This window comes from Vanellus vanellus (genome assembly GCF_965231255.1).
Source record: "Vanellus vanellus genome assembly, contig: HAP1_SCAFFOLD_76, whole genome shotgun sequence".
Lineage (NCBI taxonomy): Eukaryota > Metazoa > Chordata > Aves > Charadriiformes > Charadriidae > Vanellus > Vanellus vanellus.
Genome location: NW_028127111.1, coordinates 465494 through 488356, shown reverse-complemented (window position 1 = coordinate 488356; position 22863 = coordinate 465494). Strand labels below are relative to the sequence as shown.

The window sequence follows — 22863 nt, the reverse complement described above, 5'->3', positions numbered from 1 at the left end:
TGCACTACGGGACCCTCCTGGGCAGCAGAGCTTGTGTCCACATGGCAGCAGCTGTCTGGGGCAGTGTTTTTCCCTATGCTGTGCTGCACACGGCCAATACATTTTCACTCCCCCTCTGCCAGGGCAATGCCCTGCACCAGTTCTTCTGTGAAATCCCCCACATCCTCAAGCTCTCCTGCTCACATTCAGACTACCTCAGGGAAGTTGGGCTTCTGGTGCTTAGTGTCTTACTAGCATTCGGGGCTTTTGCTTTCATTCTCTTTTCCTATGTGCAGATCTTGAGGGCTGTGCTGAGGATCCCCTCGGAGTAGGAATGGCACAAAGCCTTTTCCACGGGCCTCCCTCACCTGGTTGTGATCTCCCTGTTTATCATCACTGCCATGTTTGCCTACCTGAAGCCCCCCTCCATTTCCTCTCCATCTCTGGACCTGTTGGTGTCATTTCTGTACTCAGTGGTGACTCCAGCAGTGAACCCTCTCATTTACAGCATGAGGAACCAGGAACTCAGGGATGCCCTGTGGAAACTGATGACTGGTATCTTGTCAGAAGCAGCACTGAACTGCCCATCTTCTAACATATCGCACATGATGTAACTCATTACAGGCCCAGATTGTCTTTAGTACTTTTTTTCCTTTCATTTATTTGTTTTTTAGCTTTTCTGGGTTTTGTTAATGCTGTCAATAAAAGTGAAGAATCATCCTTTATCCTATTGCTATGTCAGGATCCGTCTGTGTTGTGGGAGCCACAGACTTCGCGTAGATAAGAAGCTCTTCTCTCTTTGTTTTTAAAAAAATGAAGGACCCTGCACTGACTTGTTTGTCTGACATCCTTTCTCCGAGAACTTCTCTGGAGCTGCAGGGGCCACGTCTGTGTGCTGAGGTGAAGGGGGCAGGAGCCACCCGAGCTGGGTCTGCCTCCCAGCCTGACCAGCATGGCCCTGGGCACCACAGCCCCCGGCTCTGCAGAGCCGCACCACCAGCTCGGGGGCTGTGGGACGCCTGGGGAGGGGTGCAGGAACGGCTGGCCAGGCCAGCACGGATGAGCTCTCTCAGGAAAAGGCTCTGAGGGGAGATGGGCTGTGGTAGGAGAAGAGCAGGGCACCGTGTGTGTGCAGGGCAGCCATGGAAAGAGGAACCCTTTGCTCTGGTGGGACAGCTCACGGCAGGCTGCCCTGTCCCTGGGGCCAAAGGACCTTCCTGAGGGTGCCCTGGGCCAATTCTCTCATGCCATCCTGGGAAGGACGTTTGGCACGGGGGGCTGCAAGCTGCCTGGGGTGGTTATCTCCTCAGCATGAAGGCTGGGTGGACCATTGCCAATGAGGCTGCTCTGCTGGTCTGTGCTGGGAGAGAGCAGGAGGTGTCCAGATTCAGGGAGGGTGTGGGCTGGCGGGGCTGGCAAGTGCCCCAGAGAGGAAAAACCTCAGGGAAGAGCTGAAGTGGGGGAGTGTGCAGGGTGGGGGCACATAGCAGTGTCCTGGCACAGCCGGGCTCCTGCGAGAGACATGAGGGACCAGCAGAGCAGGGTCTGGGCTGTGCCTGTGCTCACTGGACACCCCGGGAAAGTTGTCCCAGCGCCATCATCACAGAATCGCACTATCATGGAATTTCCTATATTGGAGAAGACCTGTAAGATCTAATCATAGTCTAATCATTAACCTAACACAGACAAGCCCACCACTAAACCATGTCCCTCAGCACAATAACTACATGACCCTTAAACACCTGCAGGGATGGGGACTCCACCACTGCCCTGGGTAACGCATTCCAATGCCTGATGACCCTTTCAGTAAAGAAATTCTTCCTAATACCCAGTCAAAACTTCCCTTGGCGCAACTTGAAGCCATTTCCTCTTGTTCTAACACCCGTTACCTGACAGAACACGTCGACCCCCACCTCTCTGCCACCTCCTTTCAGATATGTTTAGAGAGCGATAAGGTCTCCAATCAGCCTCTTTTTCTCCAGGCTAAACCACCGCAGTTCCCTCAGCCGCTCCTCATAAGACATGTTCTCCAGACCCCTCACCCATTTCGTTGCCCTTCTCTGGACACGCTCCAGCGCCTCAACGTCCTTTTTGTGGTGAGGGGGCCGAAAGTGAACACAGTACTCAAGATGCGGCCTCCCCAGTGCCCAATACAGGGGGAAAATCTCCTCCCTGGTCCTACTGGCTACACTAGTCCTGATACAGGCCACGATGCCAGTGGGCTTCTTGGCCACCTGGGCACACTGCTGGCTCATGTTCAGCTGCTATACCAACAACAGAGGTCCCTCTCTGTGAGCAGCTTTCCAGACACTGATCCCCAAGCCTGTAGCATTGGCGGGGGTTGTTGTGGCCAAAGTGTGAGACGCAGCACTTGGCCTCATTGAAACTCCTACAGTCTGCCTTGGTCCATGGGTCCAGTCTGTCCGAATCCCTCTGCAGAGCCTCCCTACCCTCAGGCAGATCAACACTCCCACCCAGCTTGGTGTCATCCGCAAACTGACTGAGGGTGCGCTCCATCCCCTCATCCCGATCATTGATAAAGACGTTAAACAGGACTGGCCCCAGCACTGAGCCCTGGGGGACTCCACTCCTGACCGCCCGCCAACTGCAATTAACTCCGTTTACCACCACTCTCTGGGCACGGCCTTCCAGACAGTTTTTTACCCAGCAAAGCGTGTGCCCATCCGAGCCATGAGCAGCCAGTTTCTCCAGGAGAATGCTGTGGGAAACAGTGTCAAAGGCTTTACTAAAGTCCAGATAGACAACATCCACAGTCTTTCCCTCATCCACTGAGCGCGTGACCACGTTGTAGAAGGAGATCAGGTTAGTCAAGCAGGACCTGCCTTTCATAAATGCCTTTGATAATGTGGCACTGAGTTCCACCTGTCTGTATCAGATTTTATCCCACAGCGAAGGACCGCAAAACTAGAAAGGGCTACTGCAATTGTGCCAAGAGAATTAGAAAAAGCCATTAATGAGGGCAGGCAGTATGACAGCCTTAGAGGAAGAAATCAAATTATTATCAAAAATGGTAATATAGAATGGCTTAGCTCTAGAGCACCTTTTAGAAGTACAGGACAGAGTAGGTGCGTTCTTGAATAAGAGCTGCTGGGGTTTTTATGTCAGTCAAGACCAGAAAAACAAAACTGAGAGAAACAAGAGAAAGACTCATTTAAAAATATTACACGAAATAGGGAAGGGATCTCCCCTAAATCTCTTTGGGTGGCTAACCTCTTGGCTCCCAGACTTAGGAACAGGACTGTGAACTGAAAGGATTTGGGTGGTTGTATTCACTCTCTTGTTTTGCTTTCTAATTAGATGGGTGTGTTTACAGTGTAATATTACCTTATGAACTTGACTTACGACTTAAATAATGAAGAGTATAGTGTGACCCTGACGGTGAAAGGAAAAGGAGGGACTGTTAGGAAAATCTCATTCCAGAACTATTGTAACAATTACTTTTTAGAGTACGAAACTGTATGAACTTTCTTAAGATATACAGCGTTTCTATTGTGTACTGCATAGCCATGGTTCAGTCAGCATGACTACAGGACCCAGCTCATTGTCGGGAGGAGAAGACAGCCCCCAGCCTGAAGAAGAAAGGATACTCCAGCACTGCGCGGATGACGCCAGCCTCCCAGCCCCTCTAACACCCCTGTGAAACCCTCCCCTCATCTGGCATCAGAGATAAGGAACTGCAGCAAGACCGACTCCAGGGACGTCTCCATTAGGAGAGCAGCAGGTGGATGATGATGCCACAGCATGAGAGTTGCTTTGCCAAACAGCAGCCTGCGTGTGCGTGTTACGTAGCGATCACTCAAATTGTGTTGTACCTGAATGCTCTAAAGGTATAAGAACCATGTGTGAAACTGCATTTGGGGTGTCCCAATTTGACTGGGACCACTCGTGCTCGTGAACAGAGAATCACTCATGTAATTCCATACTTTGTGTCCCAATCTCTCTCCTGGGACAGCATGGGCAGTTGGAAAGTTTTCATGATGTTATCCTCGAAGGCCGAGAATTGTCCCCAGAGGTGGCCCAGAAGGCACTTGACTGCTTTTATGGTGCTGTCCTCCCAGGCAATGATCGTTCAGGAAGGACTCTGACTGAAACCATGACTCGAATAGGACTGCCTCAAGAACATGAGAGCGATGTGCCATCCTCCCCTATGCAAGATGGTCCCCCTTTCGAGCCCAGTCGAAAGGAACGGGTGGTTTGCAAACTCTTTTGGGCAAGGATTTCCGATGCTTGTGCAATGCCTCACACAACTGTGGCCTGGGCACTCATAGACAACACATACCTGATCATTTCCATAGTGTCAGTGTCAGTGTGTGTGCCTTCGGAAACCATGCGCGTGCTAACAAGCAATGGGATTTGGGTGAGTGGCGTGTATGTACAGTGAATATGAACTACAAATTTATACCCTTGTGAAGGCAGGATTTCAAAAGTTTCAAGCAAAGTCCTTACTGTCAAAAATGCTGAGTTTATTTTTTCTAAGCTAAGAATAACCTAGACTTTCTTTGTTTTAAATAAATGCCCTCTGTCCCCCCTTCCACTCTTCCTTGCCCAGCAAGACTGCAACCTGCTGCCTCCTGTTCTGTGGGTCGTGAGCCATCCATTGCAGAACAGCCTTAAACACGGCCTCTTCTTTCCCACGGAGCTGCTCCTTCTGCATGACACACAGGAGGTCTTTGACGGAATGCTGCAGAAACTCTCTCGACACCCTGGTCACCCCCTCCAAGTGATGGGGGATGAAAGCATGGGCGTCTTCTCGCAGGTCAATAATAAAGTCAATAATAAAGGCAGTAGTAATACTCGGTGAATCTCCAGATGCCAACGCAGTTCTCCAAGCACAGCTGGGACTTTAAGAACTCGCAGCACAGTCTGACGATGCCCATGACGTTGAACTGGTCGGCTGCTATCAGCAAACGTTCAACATTGTCGGCCGTGACCGGTACTGTGCCGGTGTAGGCGTACTTGGTAATGAGCTGCATCATTTCAGGTGAAGTGCCGGGGATTTTATAGACATTGTTCCTGGCATTGCTCCAGCGGGTGGAAAACAAAGCCCTGAAAAAAGCAAAGCAGTGCTGGGGGAAAAAGCATCTTTGCTGCATTAAACCCGGACCCTATTATCCCCTGTGCCTCCTTCCTGGGGCACCAATTTGGGCACACACAGTAGCCACGCTGGGAGGCCGTGGGGCTTATTAATTCATGTGTTACGAGCCGGTTGTTTTAACAAGGAGTCACTGCCTCCGGCTGTGCACAGAGAGCCACAGGGCCAGTGCCCTCCTTGCTTCAACAAGACCACCAGAGAATGGCGCTGTGTGGGGAAGGAACACCTCCCGCCCCACGGCAGACAAGCCCGGCTGGCCACGCTCCAGCCCTGCACCGCATCGGGGGGTTCGTCAGACACCGCTTCCAGTGCTGCTGTGAGATCTTGGGTTGGGGATGAATTCCGGTGTCCAGGGAGGCACCAGGACTATGGGGAAGTGCTGGAAAAGAGGTTCAGTGCCGAGGGAAGCGCTGGAGAGACACTAAGGCAGCGTGACACAGCCTGGGAAATGCTGTGTGTCCCCATCCCCTCTTGTTCCAAGCACTGACCTGAAGCATTGACTGCAGCTACAGAGGATGTTCTTGTGAGCACTGAACTCAATGCCACCCATCACAGAGTCTCTCCTCCAGGCAAAGCTCACTGAAGACGGTGCAAAGCACAGCACTCCTCTTCCTCTCCCTGGGTGAGGATGAGTGTCGCTGGGAGCCAAGCTATCGCCCACGTCACAGCCTGTGGCAGTGGAAAGTGCTTCTCCTGGAGGTGCTACAGCGCTTTGTCTGTGCCCTCCCTCCAATATCGTCTCCCAACCCCTGCCTGTCTGGTGGCTCTGGAATGTGCCCCAAAGTGAAATCACAGGCGCAGGGGTGACCTGGGACCGGCTGTGAGCCCCCGTGCAGCTGGTGCTTTACCTCTATATTGATTCATGGGTGGTGGCAAATGCTCTGTGGGAGTGGTTACAGCAGTGGGAGCAGAGCAACTGGCAGTGCAGAGGTAGACCCATCTGGGCTGCTGAACTGTGGCAAGACATTGCTGCCCGGATAGAGAATCTGGTTGTGAAAGTACATCATGTAGATGACCACGTACCCAAGGGTCAGGCCACTGAGGAACATCAAAACAACCAGCAGGTGGATCAGGCTGCTAAGATTGAAGTGGCTCAGGTGGACATGGACTGGCAACGTAAGGGTGAACTATTCATAGCTTGGTGGGCCCATGACGCCTCAAGCCATCAAGGAAGAGATGCGACATATAGATGGGCTCGTGACCAGGGGGTGGACTTGATCACGTTCACTATTGCACAGGTTATCCACGAATGTGAAAGGTGTGCTGCATTTAAGCAAGCCAAGCGGTTAAAGCTTCTTTGATATGGAGGACGTTGGCTGAAATATCAATACGGGGAGGCCTGGCAGATTGGTTCTATCACACTCCCTCAAACCCGCCAAGACAAGCACCACGTGCTCACAACGGTGGAAGCAAACACCGGATGGCTGGAAACACACCCTCTGCCCCATGCCACCGCCCTGAACAACTATCCTGGGCCTTGAAAAGCAAGTCTGATGGCGACATGGCACCCCAGAGAGATTTGAGTCAGACAGTGGGACTCATTTCCAAAACAGCCTCATAGACACCTGGGCCAAAGAGCATGGCATTGGGCGGGTGTATCACATCCCCTACCATGCACGAGCCTCTGGGAAAATGAAACAATACAACGGACTGCTATAAACTACACTGAGAGCCATGGGTGGTGGGACCTTCAAAAGTCGGGATACACATTTGGCAAAGGCCACCTGGTTAGGTAACATTTGAGGATTTGAATATGTTCAGGAAGACAGTCTGGGATATTCCTGACACAGGCAAAGGCAAAATTATCTGTTGGATTTCTTTATTTTAAAGGCCCTGAGTGCACTTGGTGGGTGATGCGGGAGGATGGGGATGATCAATGTGTTCCTCAAGGGGATTTGATTTTGGTGAGAATGGCCAATGAATCAAATGATATGATATTTATTGCTAAATTACCACTATATGCTCTACCTACGGTATTACAGTGAGAGTGACCTAAATTAATGAAGAATGAACTTTGATGAAACTGAGCAAAGTGCAGAAGTGATGGAACCAGAAGTGGCTGCAGCAACTGGCACCCGGGAATTGTCTTGAGATCGACATCTTCAACCCACAGATGATGGGCATGGGCCATGCCGGCTACACCAGCTGTGAGCTCCAGATGCAGCACGCAACAAGTCAACACCACACATCACGTCTCCTGCCGGGAAAGACAGTTACAAGAGACGGAGCCCAAAGTCATGGACTAAATGAACTCAAGGGACATTTCAGTGGGATGGGCCATGGACTAAGGGAATGATATCTGTGTGCATATATACATATATGAAAGACAGGAAAATGGTGGTGATTTATGGAAAAGTGTAAGACCTGGGCATGAGGTAGATGGTATAGAATAAGGGGCGGACGCTGTCCTGGTTTTGCCTGGGATAGAGTTAATATCCTTCCTGGTAGCTGCTCTGTTTTGGATTGACTTTGAGAATAACATTGCTAACACATATTGTTTTAGTTGTTGCTGAGTGATGCTTATATTGTCACGGACTTTTTCAACTTCCTGTGGAAGGTGGGGGGCCACAGACAAAACATGCTGGCCAAAGGAATATTCCATCCCATAGATGTCATGCTCAGTATATAAATGGGAGTTAGCAGAGGGGCAGGGATCGGTGATCACATCTCCGGACAGGCTGGGGAGTTAATCATTGGGAAGTGTCAGCAATTTGTGTTGCATCACTATATTTTATTATTATTATTATTATTAGTAGTAGTAGTAATAATATCTTTTCTGTTACTGTTCTTTTAAACAATATTTATCTCAGCCCATGTCTTTTATTTCTGTTTCTCCCTTTTCTCCCTATTTTACCTGGGACATCCCATTTCATTTAAGAGCTGTTATCTGACCAGCTACATCTGACTCAGTGTTGTGCAAGGGTCAGACCCAGTAGGATCAAGCCTCAAAAAAAGTAGTATAAACCCAGAAAAATATCAATAAGCAGGATTATCACAAGAGAAAAATTCAGGCTCGTGGTCTAAGATCAACTCTGGGCAATGTGCGGAGAAGGGGCGGCAGGTTATTGTCGGTGAAACAGCGTCCATTGGGCCTGTTTCCACAGGGCATCCTTGAGCTCCTGGTTTCTCATGCTGTAGATGAAGGGGTTCACTGCTGGAGGCACCACCGAGTACAACACTGCCACCACCAGGTCGAGAGATGGGGAGGAGATGGAGGGGGGCTTCAGATGTGCAAACACTCCAGTGGTGATAAAGAGGGAGACCACGGCCAGGTGAGGGAGGCATGTGGAAAAAGCTTTGTGCCGTCCCTGCTCAGAGGGCATCCTCAGCACCGCCCTCAGGATCTGCACATAGGACAGCAGAATGAAAACAAAACACACAAATGCTAAACAGGCACTAACCACAATCAGCCCAACTTCCCTGAGGTAGGAGTGTGAGCAGGAGAGCTTGAGGATGTGGGGGACTTCACAGAAGAACTGGTCCACGGCATTGCCCTGGCAGAGGGACAGTGAAAATGTATTGGCCGTGTGCAGGAAAGAATTGAGAAACCCACTGCCCCAGGCAGCTGCTGCCATGTGGACACAAGCTCTGCTGCCCAGGAGGGTCCCGTAGTGCAGGGGATGGCAGATGGCAACGTAGCGGTCATAGGCCATGATGGTGAGGAGAGAATACTCAGCTGAAGTAAAAATGAGAAAGAAAAAGAGCTGGACAGCACATCCTGCATAGGAGATGGCCCTGGTGTTCCAGAGGGAGTTTGCCATGGCTTTGGGTAGAGTGGTAGAGATGGAGCCCAGGTCAAGAACAGAGAGGTTGAGGAGGAAGAAGTACATGGGGGTGTGGAGGCGGTGGTCGCAGGTGATGGCGGTGATGATGAGGCCGTTTCCCAGGAGGGCAGCCAGGTAGATGCCCAGGAAGAGCCCGAAGGTCAAGAGCTGCAGCTCCCGTGTGTCTGCGAATGCCAGGAGGAGGAAGTGGGTGATGGAGCTGCTGTTGGACATTTGCTGCCTCTGGGCAGGGGGACCTGTCCAAGGAGGAAAAGGCAGTGACAAACTGGGAGAGACTTCTCTGAGGAAATCCCAATGCCATTCCTCACAGAAATCCCCCTCCCACAGCTGAATGAGGAATGACCCAGCTCATTCCCAACCCCACAAACTCAGTGACACTCTCCCTTATCGGGTAAAATACTGCCTCGACACCAACTTTCCATGAGGGCACCTCTGGGGCACGAGTCAGAGGCAGAGTCAGAGGCAGAAGAGAAGCTGACCCGCACCCCCTCCCAAACTCCTTAGATGCAGAGTTCAACAGAGGGGTGGGGAAACAAGGAGAAACACGTATGTTCTCTGAAAAAATGAAGCGAGGAGAGGGAGTCAGGCAGGCGTGCAGTGAAGCCTTCTCCTCAGTGACAGTGTCTCCAGACAGCGACACTGCAGGGCACTTGCTTTTATGTTGTGCATCACTTGTAGGACACACTCACTTCTCCTGGACTGGAGGTGCAGCTGCTGAGAAGGCATCTCGGGCTCTGGACCCTGTGGCTGTGGGGCGGGCGGGAGAGGAGAGCAGAGGCTTGCTGCCGAGAAGTTGTCTGAAGTTCAGGGGGTGGCCGGTGGTGCCAGGATCCCCCCTGCCTGGGCACTTCTGGCAGCAGCTCCCTCTCTGTCCCTGCCTGTGTCTGGGCTGCCAGGAGCTGCCCCTGCCTGGAGCTGCTTCTCTGCCCCCGGGTCTCCTCCCTGCCAGTGCCCCAGAGCCCATCCCACCCGCTGTGTGCTCAGCTCTGCCCTGCAGACCCCTCCTGGCAGCACAGCGCTGTCCGGGGGCATCTCTGGGTGTGTGGGGGCTCAGGAGGGGTTCAGGGAAGTGCTGTTGAGAACGAGGGTCTCTGTGCCTTCTCCACAAAGGAGAAATCCTTTCCCACCTCCCACTGCCCACCCAACAGCCGAGAGGAGAAATCCCACAGCACAGACTTGTTCCCTTTCAGGGGAAAGGTGCCTCGATGTCCTTCTTCAAAACGGGCCCTCTGCAAATGTCCTGGGGGTGATGGGGATCTGGAGCAGCCCTGACCCACACAGGTCCATCTCAGCAACAGAAGGCATCTGCCTTGCTGGCAGTCACTCCTTCCACCCACTGCTTCTCCCCACAGAAGCTCCGTGGGAGCTCCCCGGGCAGGCGCAGAGCTGACCCTGGCAGAGTCCCTGCCCCGGCACACAGCCCCTGGGGTGTAAGGACCCTGCTGGCAAGGACAGCCCTGCCCACCCCTGCCTGCACACCCCTACGCACACCTCCACAACCATCCCCAGCAGAAGGCAGCCCTCGGGCCCTGTCCCTCTCACCGGGCAGCAGGGAAGCCCTGCTCTGGAGCACATCCTCCTCCTCTACAGCACAGAAACTGAGAGAGTCCTCCTGACAGAGCCCAGCAGCTCTCAGATGGACCAGCTTGAGGAGATCCCTCCAGGAACTGGAGCTGCATTGCCCGGCACCCCGAGACTTACCACGCAGAGGGCGGTGAAGATTTCTGCCCCATTGAGCTCTCAGCACCCCCCACTCCCAACTGCCTTTAAGCTCTCTCTGCCTCGCAAGTCTCCTCTCGCTGCCTGCAGGCAGTGCCCCCAGCCCTGCTCCTGGGCAGAGCTGTCTCTCTGCAGCGCTGCCCGCTTGCCAGGAGCTCCCTCCGGCCCAGCAGCCCGGCCCAGCTCAGCAGCAGAGGACCAGCCCACGGTGGCACTCTCTCTGTCCCCTCTGGGCTCCCTGGAGGTGTCCCTGGGGCTCCAGGGGAACCTACTGGTAAACAGCCTGAAGGAGTCCCTCGTGTTCCCACCCTTAGATGTGGAGAGAGACTTATTTCTAGCTGTTGCAAATTTAAGTCTAAGAGTAACTGTTTTGTTTTAGTATTAGACATGACAGCAGGATAATGCCAGGGAGCAATCTCCTTTTCTTCTTTGGAGGGAAGGGATTCAGCTGAGTCAATGGAGGCTTCTCAGCCTGGGTTTGTAGTCCCTGGGGCTACAAGAGCTCCATCCCATGCCCACCACAAACCCCCAGCAGGTGGCATTCCTCTGGCCTCACTTCACATGGGCACAAGAGCAGCTCCTGCATGAGAGCTCCTGGTCTCAGCTCACTTGTGAATGAGTGGAGAGGGAGGGCAGGAGGAAGATGTTCGGACACAGACACCTGGGGACATCTGTGGTGCCAGAGGTGTCCAAGAGGCATGTTGGGAACTGCAAGCTCTATTGGAGCAGTTCAGAGAGACAGGGCAGCATCTGGGGGCATCTTGGTGGAGGCTGGGGGGAAATCCCTTTGGCCAACTTCAATGACAGAAGGTGTCCACGTGGAGGACAAGTGCCCCTGTAACTCTTCCTTCTGCCCAGGGCAGCCCATAGAGGGATTCAGCTGACCAAATGGAGTCGTGCGGCACAGGCAGAGTTAAGTTTCTCTCTTCTCCATCAGTTGTCTTTTCCACATGTCCCTGGAGTAGAATGGCAGGTGTCTCACGTGCATCCCTTCATTGCCTGACCTAATTCAGGGCAGCTGAACCTCAATTTAGTTTACAAATTCAGGGCTGTAGTGGTAGGGGAGGTGCCAGGGCTCTCCAGCACAACTGCATGTGCCTGACAGGGACAGCCGAGGTCCTGTACAGGAACCCCGTCCCCATCCAGCCTGGCTGTGTGACAGCCATCACCCAGAGCATCTCAGACAGAGTGGGTGCCTTTGGGCCACTGACTGAGTCCCACCCCTGCACTGGCACAAGCTCTGTCCCTTTCTCTCTCCAGAGAAACTGGGCAGCGCCTGAACAGCAAGCACATCACACCAGGGTCTCCTCTCATGCTCCTTCACTCTCAAACTATGCTGGTTCTTCTCTCCTGAATTGTTTAGCCATCCCCTTGATGATAGAATCATGGATCAGGCCAATGATTTTCACAGTGGGCCTGAATCACAGCATGTTCACACCAAGGACATTTTCAACACCATCTTGTTCTTCCTCAGACCAGCTTCATCTCCACCACAGAGTTTGCTCCCTTTGTGTGCACCTCAGTTCCTCTTCACACTGCCCTTTGCCATCCACTCCAGCATGTCTCTGCTCTGAAGCAAATCCTTTGTGCAACTGAGGTCTTGGGGCCTTGGAAGCAGGTCTTGTGAGTCTGCTCTCAGCCCAAGTGTGCCACAGCTCAGGTGCCGCAGCCCAGCCATGCCCCAAGGTCTTCAGCCTGGGCACAGAGAGGAGGGGCTGGAGCTGTGTGTGCCATCTCTTCATTCCACTTGGAGGGAAGAAGAGCTGAGGGGTGTTTGGACATCTCCCATGACTGGGGTGCTGTGATGGGTGGGTGCAGGATGATCAGGAGGCCAGAAATTTTGAGAGAGGCTTGCCCTCAGGGTGAAGGACCTGCTTAGATTTGTGGAGCTCCTCTAGGTGATAAATAAACTGGGTGAACCAGTAAGGGTCAGAAAAGAGACTGGTAAGGGTTACATTGTGGTGGGAGACAACAAACCTATTTACATCACCCTGTCAACTTTAATTGCCCTGGCATTCACTGGAAGGGGACCACAACTGCATGCAAACTGTCCTGGAGGCTTCTCGAGAATATTGGTCAAGACACAGCTGAGGACCCCAGTCTTTATAGCACAGCTGCCAGATCGGCCAACAATGGTAATGCTCATCTGCATCTGTTAATTTCCATGAAGGTAGAGCTGGACATGGACGTCTAAAGAATGTCAGTTTTGGCTATCATGTCCATGAAATAGTGGGGCCTGTCCCCCCAGAGGGAAGGAGAATAGAAGAATGTAGATGCTAGACCTCAGAGGAGCAGCCTTTGGCCTCATCTTGTGACTTTTAGTCGGGGAGCCCATGTGAGCAGCACAGAAGGGCAGCAGAGCTCAGTATACCTCATCTGCAAGGACAGCATGTGTCAAGTATGAGAGTGTAGTCATACCAATAGTCAGAAAAAAACAAGCCCAGCTGTCAGGAGAGGAGCTTGGGGAAACAGAAAATTCATGGGGAAGCTCTATAGAGAAAATGAAGCATGTGAGATGAGGAGGCATGTGTTAAAACAAAGGAAGAATTCAGAAATACGGTTGGTTTTAGAAAAGCCACAGGTCCTATAGAGCTGACACTTGCACGGAAGTTCAAGGGCATAAGGATAAGCTGTTACTACTCCAGGAACTTTGAAAGAAGAATTGAACATCGTGTGTGACCACTGCCGAATTCGCTAAGAGCATGTGTAGATCCAAGTTTTTCTCTGTTCTCTTCTCTCCTCCTTCTTCACCAGCAAGGCCTCCCAGTTCCATGTGCCTAAGAGGCAAAACCCCATGCAAAACCCAGCAGTGGATGGAGATCAAGTCTGGGGATACTTAGCTAAGGTCAACCCTTAGTAGTCCATTGGACCAGATGGGATGAATCTAAAGATGTTGGGAGAGCAGCCCAATGTCACAAGAGGGCTGCTGTGATACATTTTGGAAGGTCATCATGACTGAAGAATCCACATGCATTGTCGGGAAATCACAGGCATTGGCATAGCCCCAGAAAACCCCAGTGCTGGCAGGAAGGAAGCAGGCACAGGAGTAGGAGTGTGTAGCTGTGGTGGGGACGGCCAAGGACCTTGGTGGGGCTTTGACACCCAAACAGAACTGAGAGCCTTGTCTGCTCAGCTATGGCTTCTGTCTCTTCCACTGTGTGCCACGAGAGGACACCAGATTCTGACAGCTCCAGTGCATTTTTTCTCCTCACCTGCCCTCCACAGAGCCTGGGACGTGCGCTACTGCTGATCTGCACCTGGTGTTACACATTCCCACATTGCATTGCCCCCACAAAGTGACCAGAGTATTTTAAGAGGCCAAGGATACCCCTTCCCAGGGGCTGGGGCTCTGGGCTTGACCATTCTGCTTGGTAAAGCACATCAAGGGTTTTCACAGGGGTCTTCACATTTAAATTTCCTCCTGTACCAAGTGCCTTCGACTTCCTGCTTTACCAGTCCCCAGAGACAGGTGCTTTGCCTGCTCATTCCCTCCATGGTCTCTTCAGTGAGGGACGTCAGCAGGGCCTGCCAACACCCTCAGAAACCTCCAGGTTTGCTGCTTCTCCAGAAGCTTGGTCAGCCTTTCAGGAGCTGCAGTTCAGGAACTCGGCACCAGAGGGCTCATTCCCACAAAAAAAACCACCCGAAGGAACCAAGTTGGGGCAAAATTTTCCTTTAGTCTTCAGGTCTGATGTGGCTCATTAAAGAGATTTTGGGAGTGCAGTCAAAGTGAAAAGATGTCAAAGCAGAGAGACAAAGGGAATAACATGTTTGATTTTAACTAGCCCCTTTGGCATTAATGCCAATGCGTTTGGCTTAGAGGAATGACTTCAAGTAGAGTCGGCACCATCCAGAGCCATATGGATGGACTGGCACAGACCCCGCACCATCCCTTGCAGGAGGCACCCCCCTCTCCTAGGCTGAGGCATGCATTCAAGATGCAAACCTCTGCAGTGCCCACTTGTCACAGGCCTCCTGGCAGAGGCTGACTCATTCCCCATGACCCTCCAAGCCTGCATCAGCTCATTGGGCTTTTGCTCCCCAGCACTGCAACGCTCCAGCCCATGGCAGCTTTGGCTTTGACACCCTCCCTCCATGCTGGGCCAAGGCTTCTCAGTTCCTCCTTGGCAGCTGCCCCCTGCTTCCACCTCCTGCCTGCTGCCTTTTGGCCCTGGCGCTCACTCACTTTACACCAGCAGCCTCCTCAGAGGGATGTTTCTCTTCATGGCTATTCAGAGAGATCCTTCCTGCCCTTGGAGGATGCTGTCCTGTAAGGCCTATGAGATTCCCTGAGCTCCTTCACCCTTCAGAGCTGCTTCCCAGGGCACCGCTTGTATCAGTCTCCCACACACATCAAAGTCGTCTTCTCTGGAGCCCGCCCATCTGTGCTCCGCTGCTGGCCTTCCTCACTCCTCTTTGGCACCTGGGACACCACTATTTCCTGGTCACGACAGCCAGGGCTGACACTGTTGATCACATCCTGACCAGCTCTTCCATGTTGGCCAGTACCTGGGCTAGGTGAGCACCACCCTTCCTGGCCCACCTGGCAGCTGTGTTAAGAAGTCATCCCAAGATCCTCCAGACTGTTGGCACCCTGTTGCTTTGCCTGGCCACTGAATGCCAGGATACTTACGGTTCTTCACGGGAACCTGCTCATGAACCTGGAGGCTTCTCTGGGTAGATGTCAGAAGAGTTTCAAAGGTCCCTTATGGAGGCTGAGTGCCTTTCTTGCTGGGATCATCACAGACCAGCACCTCCTGGTGAAAAAAAACACCCTTGGATGCAAACTCTCTGGTCCTACGCACTGGTAAGTGTGTAGTTGGCTCATGTGAACCCTGGCTTGTTCCCCATCCACTGCTGGTTGTTCTCCTCTGGAATCCTGCCTCAAAGCACAAAGGCCTGGGAGACCTTGCTGGTGGTAACAGAGGAAAAGAGGACATCAAGTGTCTCAGATCTATCTACACCTACTCCTACTAAATTCAGCAGTGCTGCTACATTATCCCTTGGGCTTCTTTAACTGTTCCAGAAGTAGCAAAAGCTCATCTTGGTGCCCTGGAATTCCTTTTGAGTTTCAATTCAGTTTTGATATGGACCATTGCTGCGCCTGGACAGTGCTCTCCTTTAGGGCAAGATGTATCCAGGCACACTGTTCAAGTTATTGGTCTTTTCATTGACTGTATCACCAAGGGAGTGAGTGAAGATGCCTGTGCGATGTGCTTCATGGCCATGCAACGCGTGTCACTGTGGGATAGAGAGGGGTCAGACCTTGCCTCTGAATAGACCTGGTGACTGATGCCTCTGACTGATGCCTCTGAATGATGGCATCACACAACAGAACAGACACCAAATAGCACTCTCTGCGATGCTGTCTGGGGCATCTGTGATGCATCCACCCTGAATGGGAACTGTTTTCTCGTAGGTCCCGTGTGGTCCATGCCAGCCTTGGCATCTCATGTAGCTCTCTGGGCCTAGGTTTGAACATGAAATTGAGTAGCTGCCCCAAATTCTGTCAGGCAATGTGGGGCTGAACAGGGGAACAATGCCATTATTGTCACTGCAGATCTCTATGATTAGAGAGAGAACACAGAAAAGAATATAGGAGTTCTCTATCATAGGTTCTATGATTCTGTGGTTCTGTGAAAGGGCGGTCGATTGGAAGCTTGCTGAACACCTGGGGTCAGAAGGTTGTGTCCAGAGATACGCAATCCAGCTAGAGGTCATTTACTACGTCTGTACGTGGGGAGTCGACACTGGGACCAACACTCTTTAACAACTAGGTTAATGGCCTGGATGGTGGGGCAGAGTTCACCCTCAGCGGGTTGCAGATGATATGAAACTGAGAGGAGCTGCTGCTACACAAGATGGTTGTGCTGCCCTGCTGAGGGACCTCAGCAGGCTGGAGAAAGGAGCAGAGGGGAACTTCACCGAGTTCAACAAGGGGAAATGCCCAGGCAGCAGTAACACCATTCAGCAGTACATGTTGTAGAATCATAGAATCATAGAATTGCTGAGGTTGGAAGGGACCTTTAAGGTCATCAAGTCCAACCATTAACCTACCCTGACAAAAAACACTTCAAAACCATGTCCCTAAGTACCAAATCTGCCCTTTTTATAAACACCTCCAGGGATGGTGAATCCACCACCTCCCTGGGCAGCCTATTCCAATTATAAAAACCCGTTCAGTGAAAAAGTGTTTCCTAATATTCAATCTACACCTCCCCTGACATAACTTGAACCCATTTCCTCTGGTCCTATCACTTGTCACCAGGGAGAAGAGGTCAGCCCCCACCTCTCTACAACCTCCTTTCAGGTAGTTGTAGAGGGTGATAAGGTCTCCCCTCAGCCTCCTCTTCTCCAGGCTAAACAACCCCAGTTCCCTCAGTCGTTCCTCATAAGATTTGTCCTCCAGACCCCTTACCAGTTTCGTTGCCCTTCTCTGGACACGTTCCAACACCTCAATGTCCTTCTTGTAGTGAGAGGCCCAAAACTGAACGCAGTACTCGAGTTGGGGTCTCACTGGGCCGAGTACAGGGGGATGATCATTGCCTCAGTCCTGCTCGCCACACTAGTCCTGATACAGGCCAGGATGCTGTTGGCCTTCTTGGCCACCTGGGCACACTGCCGGCTCACATTCAGCCGGCTGTCCACCCGGGTCTTTTTCTGCCGGGCAGCTTTCCAGACACACCGCCCCCATCCTGTAGTGCTGCAGGGGGTTGTTGTGACCCAAGTGCAGGACCCGGCACTTGGACTTGTTGAACCTCACACCATTGGCCTCGGCCCATTAGTCCAGCCTGTCCAGATCCCTCTGCAGAGCCAACCTACCCTCAAGCAGATCAGCACGCCCACCTAGTTTAATGTCATCTGCGAACTTACTGAGGGTGCATTCGATCCCCTCATCCAGACCATTGATAAAGATATTAAAGAGAACCGGCCCCAGCACCAAGCCCTGGGATACAACACTTGTGACCGGACACCAACTGGATTGAACTCCATTCACCACCACTCTCTGGGCACGGCCATCCAGATGGTTTTTTACCCAGCGAAGAGTACACCTGGTCCAGGCCATGAGCAGCCAGTTTCTCCAGGAGAATGCTGTGGAAAACGGTGTCAAAAGCTTTGCTACAATCCAGGTAGATTACATCCACAGCTTTTCCCTCATCCACTAAGTGGGTCACCTTGTCATAGAAGGAGATGAGGTTTGTCAGGCATGACCTGCCTTTCACAAACCCATGCTGACTGGGCCTGATCACCCTATTCTCCTGCATGTGCCATGTAATGGCCCTGAGGATGATCTGTTCCATGACCTTCCCAGGCACCGAGGTCAGACTGACCGGCCTGTAGTTCCCTGGATCCTCCTTCCTGCCCTTCTTGTGGATGGGTGTCATGTTTGCCAACCTCCAGTCAGCTGGGACCTCCCCGGTTAGCCAGGACTTCTCATAAATGATGCAAAGTGGGCTGGTGAGCACTTCCGCCAGCTCCCTCAGTACCCTTGGGTGGATCCCATCTGGCCCCATTGATTTGTGTACCTCCAGGTGCTGAAGCAGGTCCCTCACCATTTCCCCTTGGATTACAGGGGATGCGTTCTGCTCCCCATCCTTGTCTTCCATCTCAAGGGTCTGGGCACTCAGAGAACAACTGGTTCTACTGCTGAAGACTGAGGCAAAGACGGCATTAAGTACCTCAGCCTTTTCCTCATCCTTGGTCACGATGTTACTGGTCCCATCTACTAGAGGATAGAGATTATCCTCAGTCTTCTTTTTATTGCTAATACATTTATAGAAACTTTGTTTGTTGCCCTTGACAACAGAAACCAGGTTTAGTTCTAGCTGGGCTTTGGCCCTTCTGATTTTCTCCCTACATAGCCTCTCTACCTCTTTGTAGTCCTCATGAGTGGCCTGCCCTTCCAAAGGCCATAAATCCTCTTTTTCTCCTTAGGTTGCAACCCTAGCTCCCCGTTCAGCCAGGCCGGTCTTTTTCCCAAACGGCTTGTCTTTTGGCACAGGGGGACAGCCTGCTCCTGCGCCTTTAAGACTTCCTTCTTGAAAACCATGCAGGCTTCCTGGGCTCCTTTGCCCTGGAGGACTGCCTCCCAGGGGACTTTGTCAACCAGGCTCCTGAAAAGCCCCAAGTCTGCCCCCCGGAAGTCCAGGGTAGCAGTTCTGCTGACAATTACGATAGATGGGACTCCTCGTTTTGAACTACAGAAATTCAACAGACCTCGTAAAGGAATAGTTCATCACTTTAGAGAATTATATTTTTTTGTGTGTGTGTATATATACATTAGAAGACAAATACAACAGTAATTTGAGTGAGACTGCACTTTTAGAGGACTCTAGTGTCTGAATTTGTGACTATATTTACTTTATAGCCAGCTGTGGTGTGTGGGTTTCGATGTCTCAGCGTTTTCGAGCTTGCCCGGAGCGGGGACCTCAGGAGGGAGACCTCAGCACTCGACCCAAGCTGCCACCACGGTTATTTCATACCATGAGCGTCGTCACATTCAATACAGATTAGAAAGTTTGCTGCAAAGTTCATTCTCTCCCTTGATGGCTGCCATCCTGAGAACTTCTTCCCCAGTGCCAGATCCCCCAGCCCTCCCCCTCCTCCCGAAGCCGTAGCGCTCGCAGTGTCCCACATTTACTGTCCACTGCTGGGAGTGCACAGCTTCTGACTGATATCGTTGGCTGAGTGTAGTCTTTGTATATTTTGTATTGGTATCTGGATCCCTATTGGTTCTTTAGTGTTATTAATGTAAATTATCCAATCTTTGTCTATTAAATCTGTTGACATTTCCACCCATGTGTTTGCTTGGTTTTTGCCTGATTCCCCTTCCTGGGTGGGCAGGGGTCATCGGGTGACAGAGTGATTGTCTAAAGGACAATAAATTGTGAGGGATTTCTCAAACCATAACACAGGCACAACTTTATGGTGAGGCTCTGGACTTGGTTTCTTCTTCCCCATTGCTCGGGGAAGCCGGGAGGTGGTGTGCGGTTTTCCTACACTCAGCCTCGCTCACCCTCAGACCCCACCACCCCCAGGAAGAGCCCTGAGTCACCAGTGAGGGGCAGGACCTGCCTTCCCAGGGCCTGGGGGTCAGGGGTTGGCCTTTCTGCTGCATCAAACCAACCAAGGGGTTCCTCAGCATTACAGCCACCTGCACAGTGCCTTTGCCTATCTGCAACCACAGCCTCCAGTTATCTCCTCTAACGAGCCCATGGGGAGGCTTTGGCAGTAACGACCCTCAGTGGGCCCAATCAAGGCTTCAAGGTACTTTGCTTCTGACTTGGACTTCTGGAGCACTTTGTTCAGTCTCCTCTCAGTGTCTGCGGTTAATGGAGTCAGGGCCAAATACACCATGGGGCTCGTTAAAGTACAGAAAGTCCAAACGAGCTATTTCTCTCCCTGTAATATTCTTCACGTATTCAATAAAGCTAATTGGAGATGTTTCATACTGTAATTTAGAAGGAAGATTTTAAAGAGAACCTAACAGAAAATATTAATTTTTTTTTATTTCAAAGGGTTTTTTTATTAACAGTTCAGTTAGAGAAGAGGCGATAGAAGCAGTCAGCAGTTGATATTGATGCAGAGGGTCTCCTCAGGAGGTCCGGGCAGCCAGGAAAAGCAGTCCCCTGAGGTCTGAGACTGTATGGACAGCCTTGCTCCTCACCTCCCCTTCCTCCCCATCCCTGTCATTGGCCAACTGGGGTTTGCATCACTTTTCCTTACCTCAGACTTCTCCACTGAACTCTGCAGCTGGGTGTTACAGCTCCATTGCACCATCTCCCTCCTGCGCTCCTCAGAGACCTGGCTGCACCCAGGCGCAGGAGGAGTTTTCCTCTTCGCAAGCAGAGAAAAGTAAAGCATGATCAAGTTTGATAAACAATAAAACACCCTCTGCAACCAGATGCTCAGGACAAGCTGCCTCTAATGCGGTTGCTTTGCTACAAGGGATGATCTTATCAGAAATGCTGTAGATGGACAGGTACAAAAAGAGAGATATAAACGTAGTTACAGACTTGGCTAAAGGAGATAATTAGACGACGGAAAGACAGGCAAACTTGTAACTCCCTGAAGCTCAAAGCAGCAGCTGGATAGGTGACAGGAATCTGAATGACCAAAGAGGAAGGGCAGGAGAAAAGTGGAGTGCAATAGAAAAGGCCTTTGTCGAGACAGTCTGCATCTGAAAAGCTGACTTTAGAAATGGTCATTGTATATAAACAGGTGATACATGTCTGAAAGTTGAGGGAAATTAAAACCACTTTATTAACAGGCAGAATAGTGGCAATGAAGTCACAGGGGAAGATCTATAATTCTGTGGAATGTAATTTTTGAAAGGTCATTGGATTTGTAGAGGTCTTGTGAGAGAGGACGATCAAGTGTTGGACCCAACTTTGAAGGAGGCCAAAAGTGCAGCTCAGGGAACTACTGGCCCAGAAAGCCAACCACATCCTGGGCTGCATCAAAAGGAGCGTACCCATAATGTGTCCTACAGCCCTAGGCAACAATCCCCGTAGTCCAAATGGTGATCCAGAGAGCTGCTCTCTGTGATTCATCTTGATGGGTTTACACCCCTGACATTGCTTGTGCCTTCTTCAGTTGCAGATGAGCTTCTTATCACTCAACCTAAAACAATCCAATGAGAACATAAATCTCCTGAGACATCTGCGTTTGGAGGTTATATGCATATTCATTGGTATTATTTAACATAGGAGAGCAGATCATTGGAGTTGCTGTCCAGAAAGGCATCATGATTGAGGGAAAAGCTATCGTGTTGCACGGGCAATGGCTTCATTCAGGGCCAGTATCACAGCCTTGTTTCTAAGACTGTAGATGAATGGATTTAAGAATGGGTACAGGACAGTGTTCAGCAAAGCTACCATTCTGTTTGCCTCCAAGGAAACATCTCCTGAAGGATGCACATAGAGAGCAATGCAGCTCCCGTATACAATGGCCAAGGTGGTGAGATGAGAAGAACATGTAGCAAAGGCCTTCTTCCTGCCGGAGGCTGCTGGGAGGTGTAGAATACAGGGAAGGATGCCTATGTAAAATGTCAGAGTTAAACATAAGGAACTGAGAACAACAAACGATAATAAAACCGAGTCTATTTTCCAAATCAGGCTGGTGTCAGAGCAGGACAATTTGAATAAGGGGGAGTTGTCACAAAAAAAATGATGGATCTTGTTTGAGCCACAGAAAGTCAGCTTGTAGAGGAGGACCGGACGGTAAGTCAAGAGTGTGATGCCCATGACCCAAGCAGCAAGAACCAGGTGGATGCAGAGCTGAGGCTTCACGATGGCAGTGTAACGCAAAGGCTGGCAGATGGCAACATAGCGGTCAAAGGACATGACAACAAGTAGAACAAACTCTGTACAGCCCAGGGCAAAATAGAAATAGGATTGGGCAAAGCAGCTGCTTAGTGAGATTGTTCTCCTACCAGAACCCAGGATCACAAACAATTTGATGCTCGTGGAGGACGTAAACCAGATTTCCAGGAAGGACAGGTTGCTGATGAAAAAGTACATGGGGGTTTGCAGGCGGTGATCCACACACACGAGGAAAATGATGGTTGTGTTCCCCATCACTGTTGTCAGGTATATGAGCAGAAGGACCAGAGAGAGAAATAGCTGTAGTCTTTGATCAAGCCCCGAGAAACCCTCGAGGATGAACTCAGTAACTGCAGTTTCATTTTCTGGTCCCATGCTGAATTTCAGTTCATCCTGCCGAGACAGGAACACGGCACAAAGCCAAGTGTGATAATTTCATGGTCTGGATGACCAGGTCTGTCCTTCCTCTTCTACGCCTTTGTTTTCCTGCAGTCTTACATTTCAGTTAGAGTCCCCAGAGTATTTGTCATCTTCTTTCTACCTTTTTCAAACACTCACAAAGGGTTCTTTCTGCAGAACAGAAGATTTTAAAGAGGCTTTTAGCCATTTCAGCCCATTCCTGGGAAATTCCAAATTCACTCAGACCTATTGCAAACATCTGTCATACCTATGTGCCAAACTCATCTCTTCTATTGCACAAATGCTAAACCATCAAATCAAATCAAATCAAATCAAATCAAATCAAATCAAATCAAATCAAATGTGTATGTTGAAAGCTCTTTTTTGTACTTTTCAGTACTTGCCTTTTTGGGCTAGGAATCCCTGAGGATTTGTTGATTTCAAACCAAGTAATATCAAGCACCTCTTTTGTAATCCCCTGCTCTCCTCCACAGATTCTGGCTCTCTTCTTGCTTTCTTCAGGAAAGGGGGAGTGGGTGGAATA

General features: G+C 51.0%; 2 protein-coding genes across 2 annotated transcripts; both read right to left on the bottom strand.

The window, feature by feature from the left end:
• Positions 1 to 8154: 8154 nt before the first annotated feature.
• LOC309685493 (olfactory receptor 14A16-like) lies at positions 8155 to 9090 on the bottom strand (the record flags this gene model as incomplete). The annotated part of the gene is made up of 1 exon (XM_082501255.1): positions 8155 to 9090. One exon carries the CDS (start codon positions 9088 to 9090, stop codon positions 8155 to 8157), a length of 936 nt encoding a protein of 311 aa, XP_082357381.1.
• A 12269-nt stretch (positions 9091 to 21359) lies between these two features.
• LOC309685467 (olfactory receptor 6E1-like) lies at positions 21360 to 22295 on the bottom strand (the record flags this gene model as incomplete). The annotated part of the gene is made up of 1 exon (XM_082501230.1): positions 21360 to 22295. The coding sequence occupies one exon, from the start codon at positions 22293 to 22295 to the stop codon at positions 21360 to 21362; it is 936 nt and encodes a 311-aa protein (XP_082357356.1).
• Between the last annotated feature and the right edge of the window lie 568 nt (positions 22296 to 22863).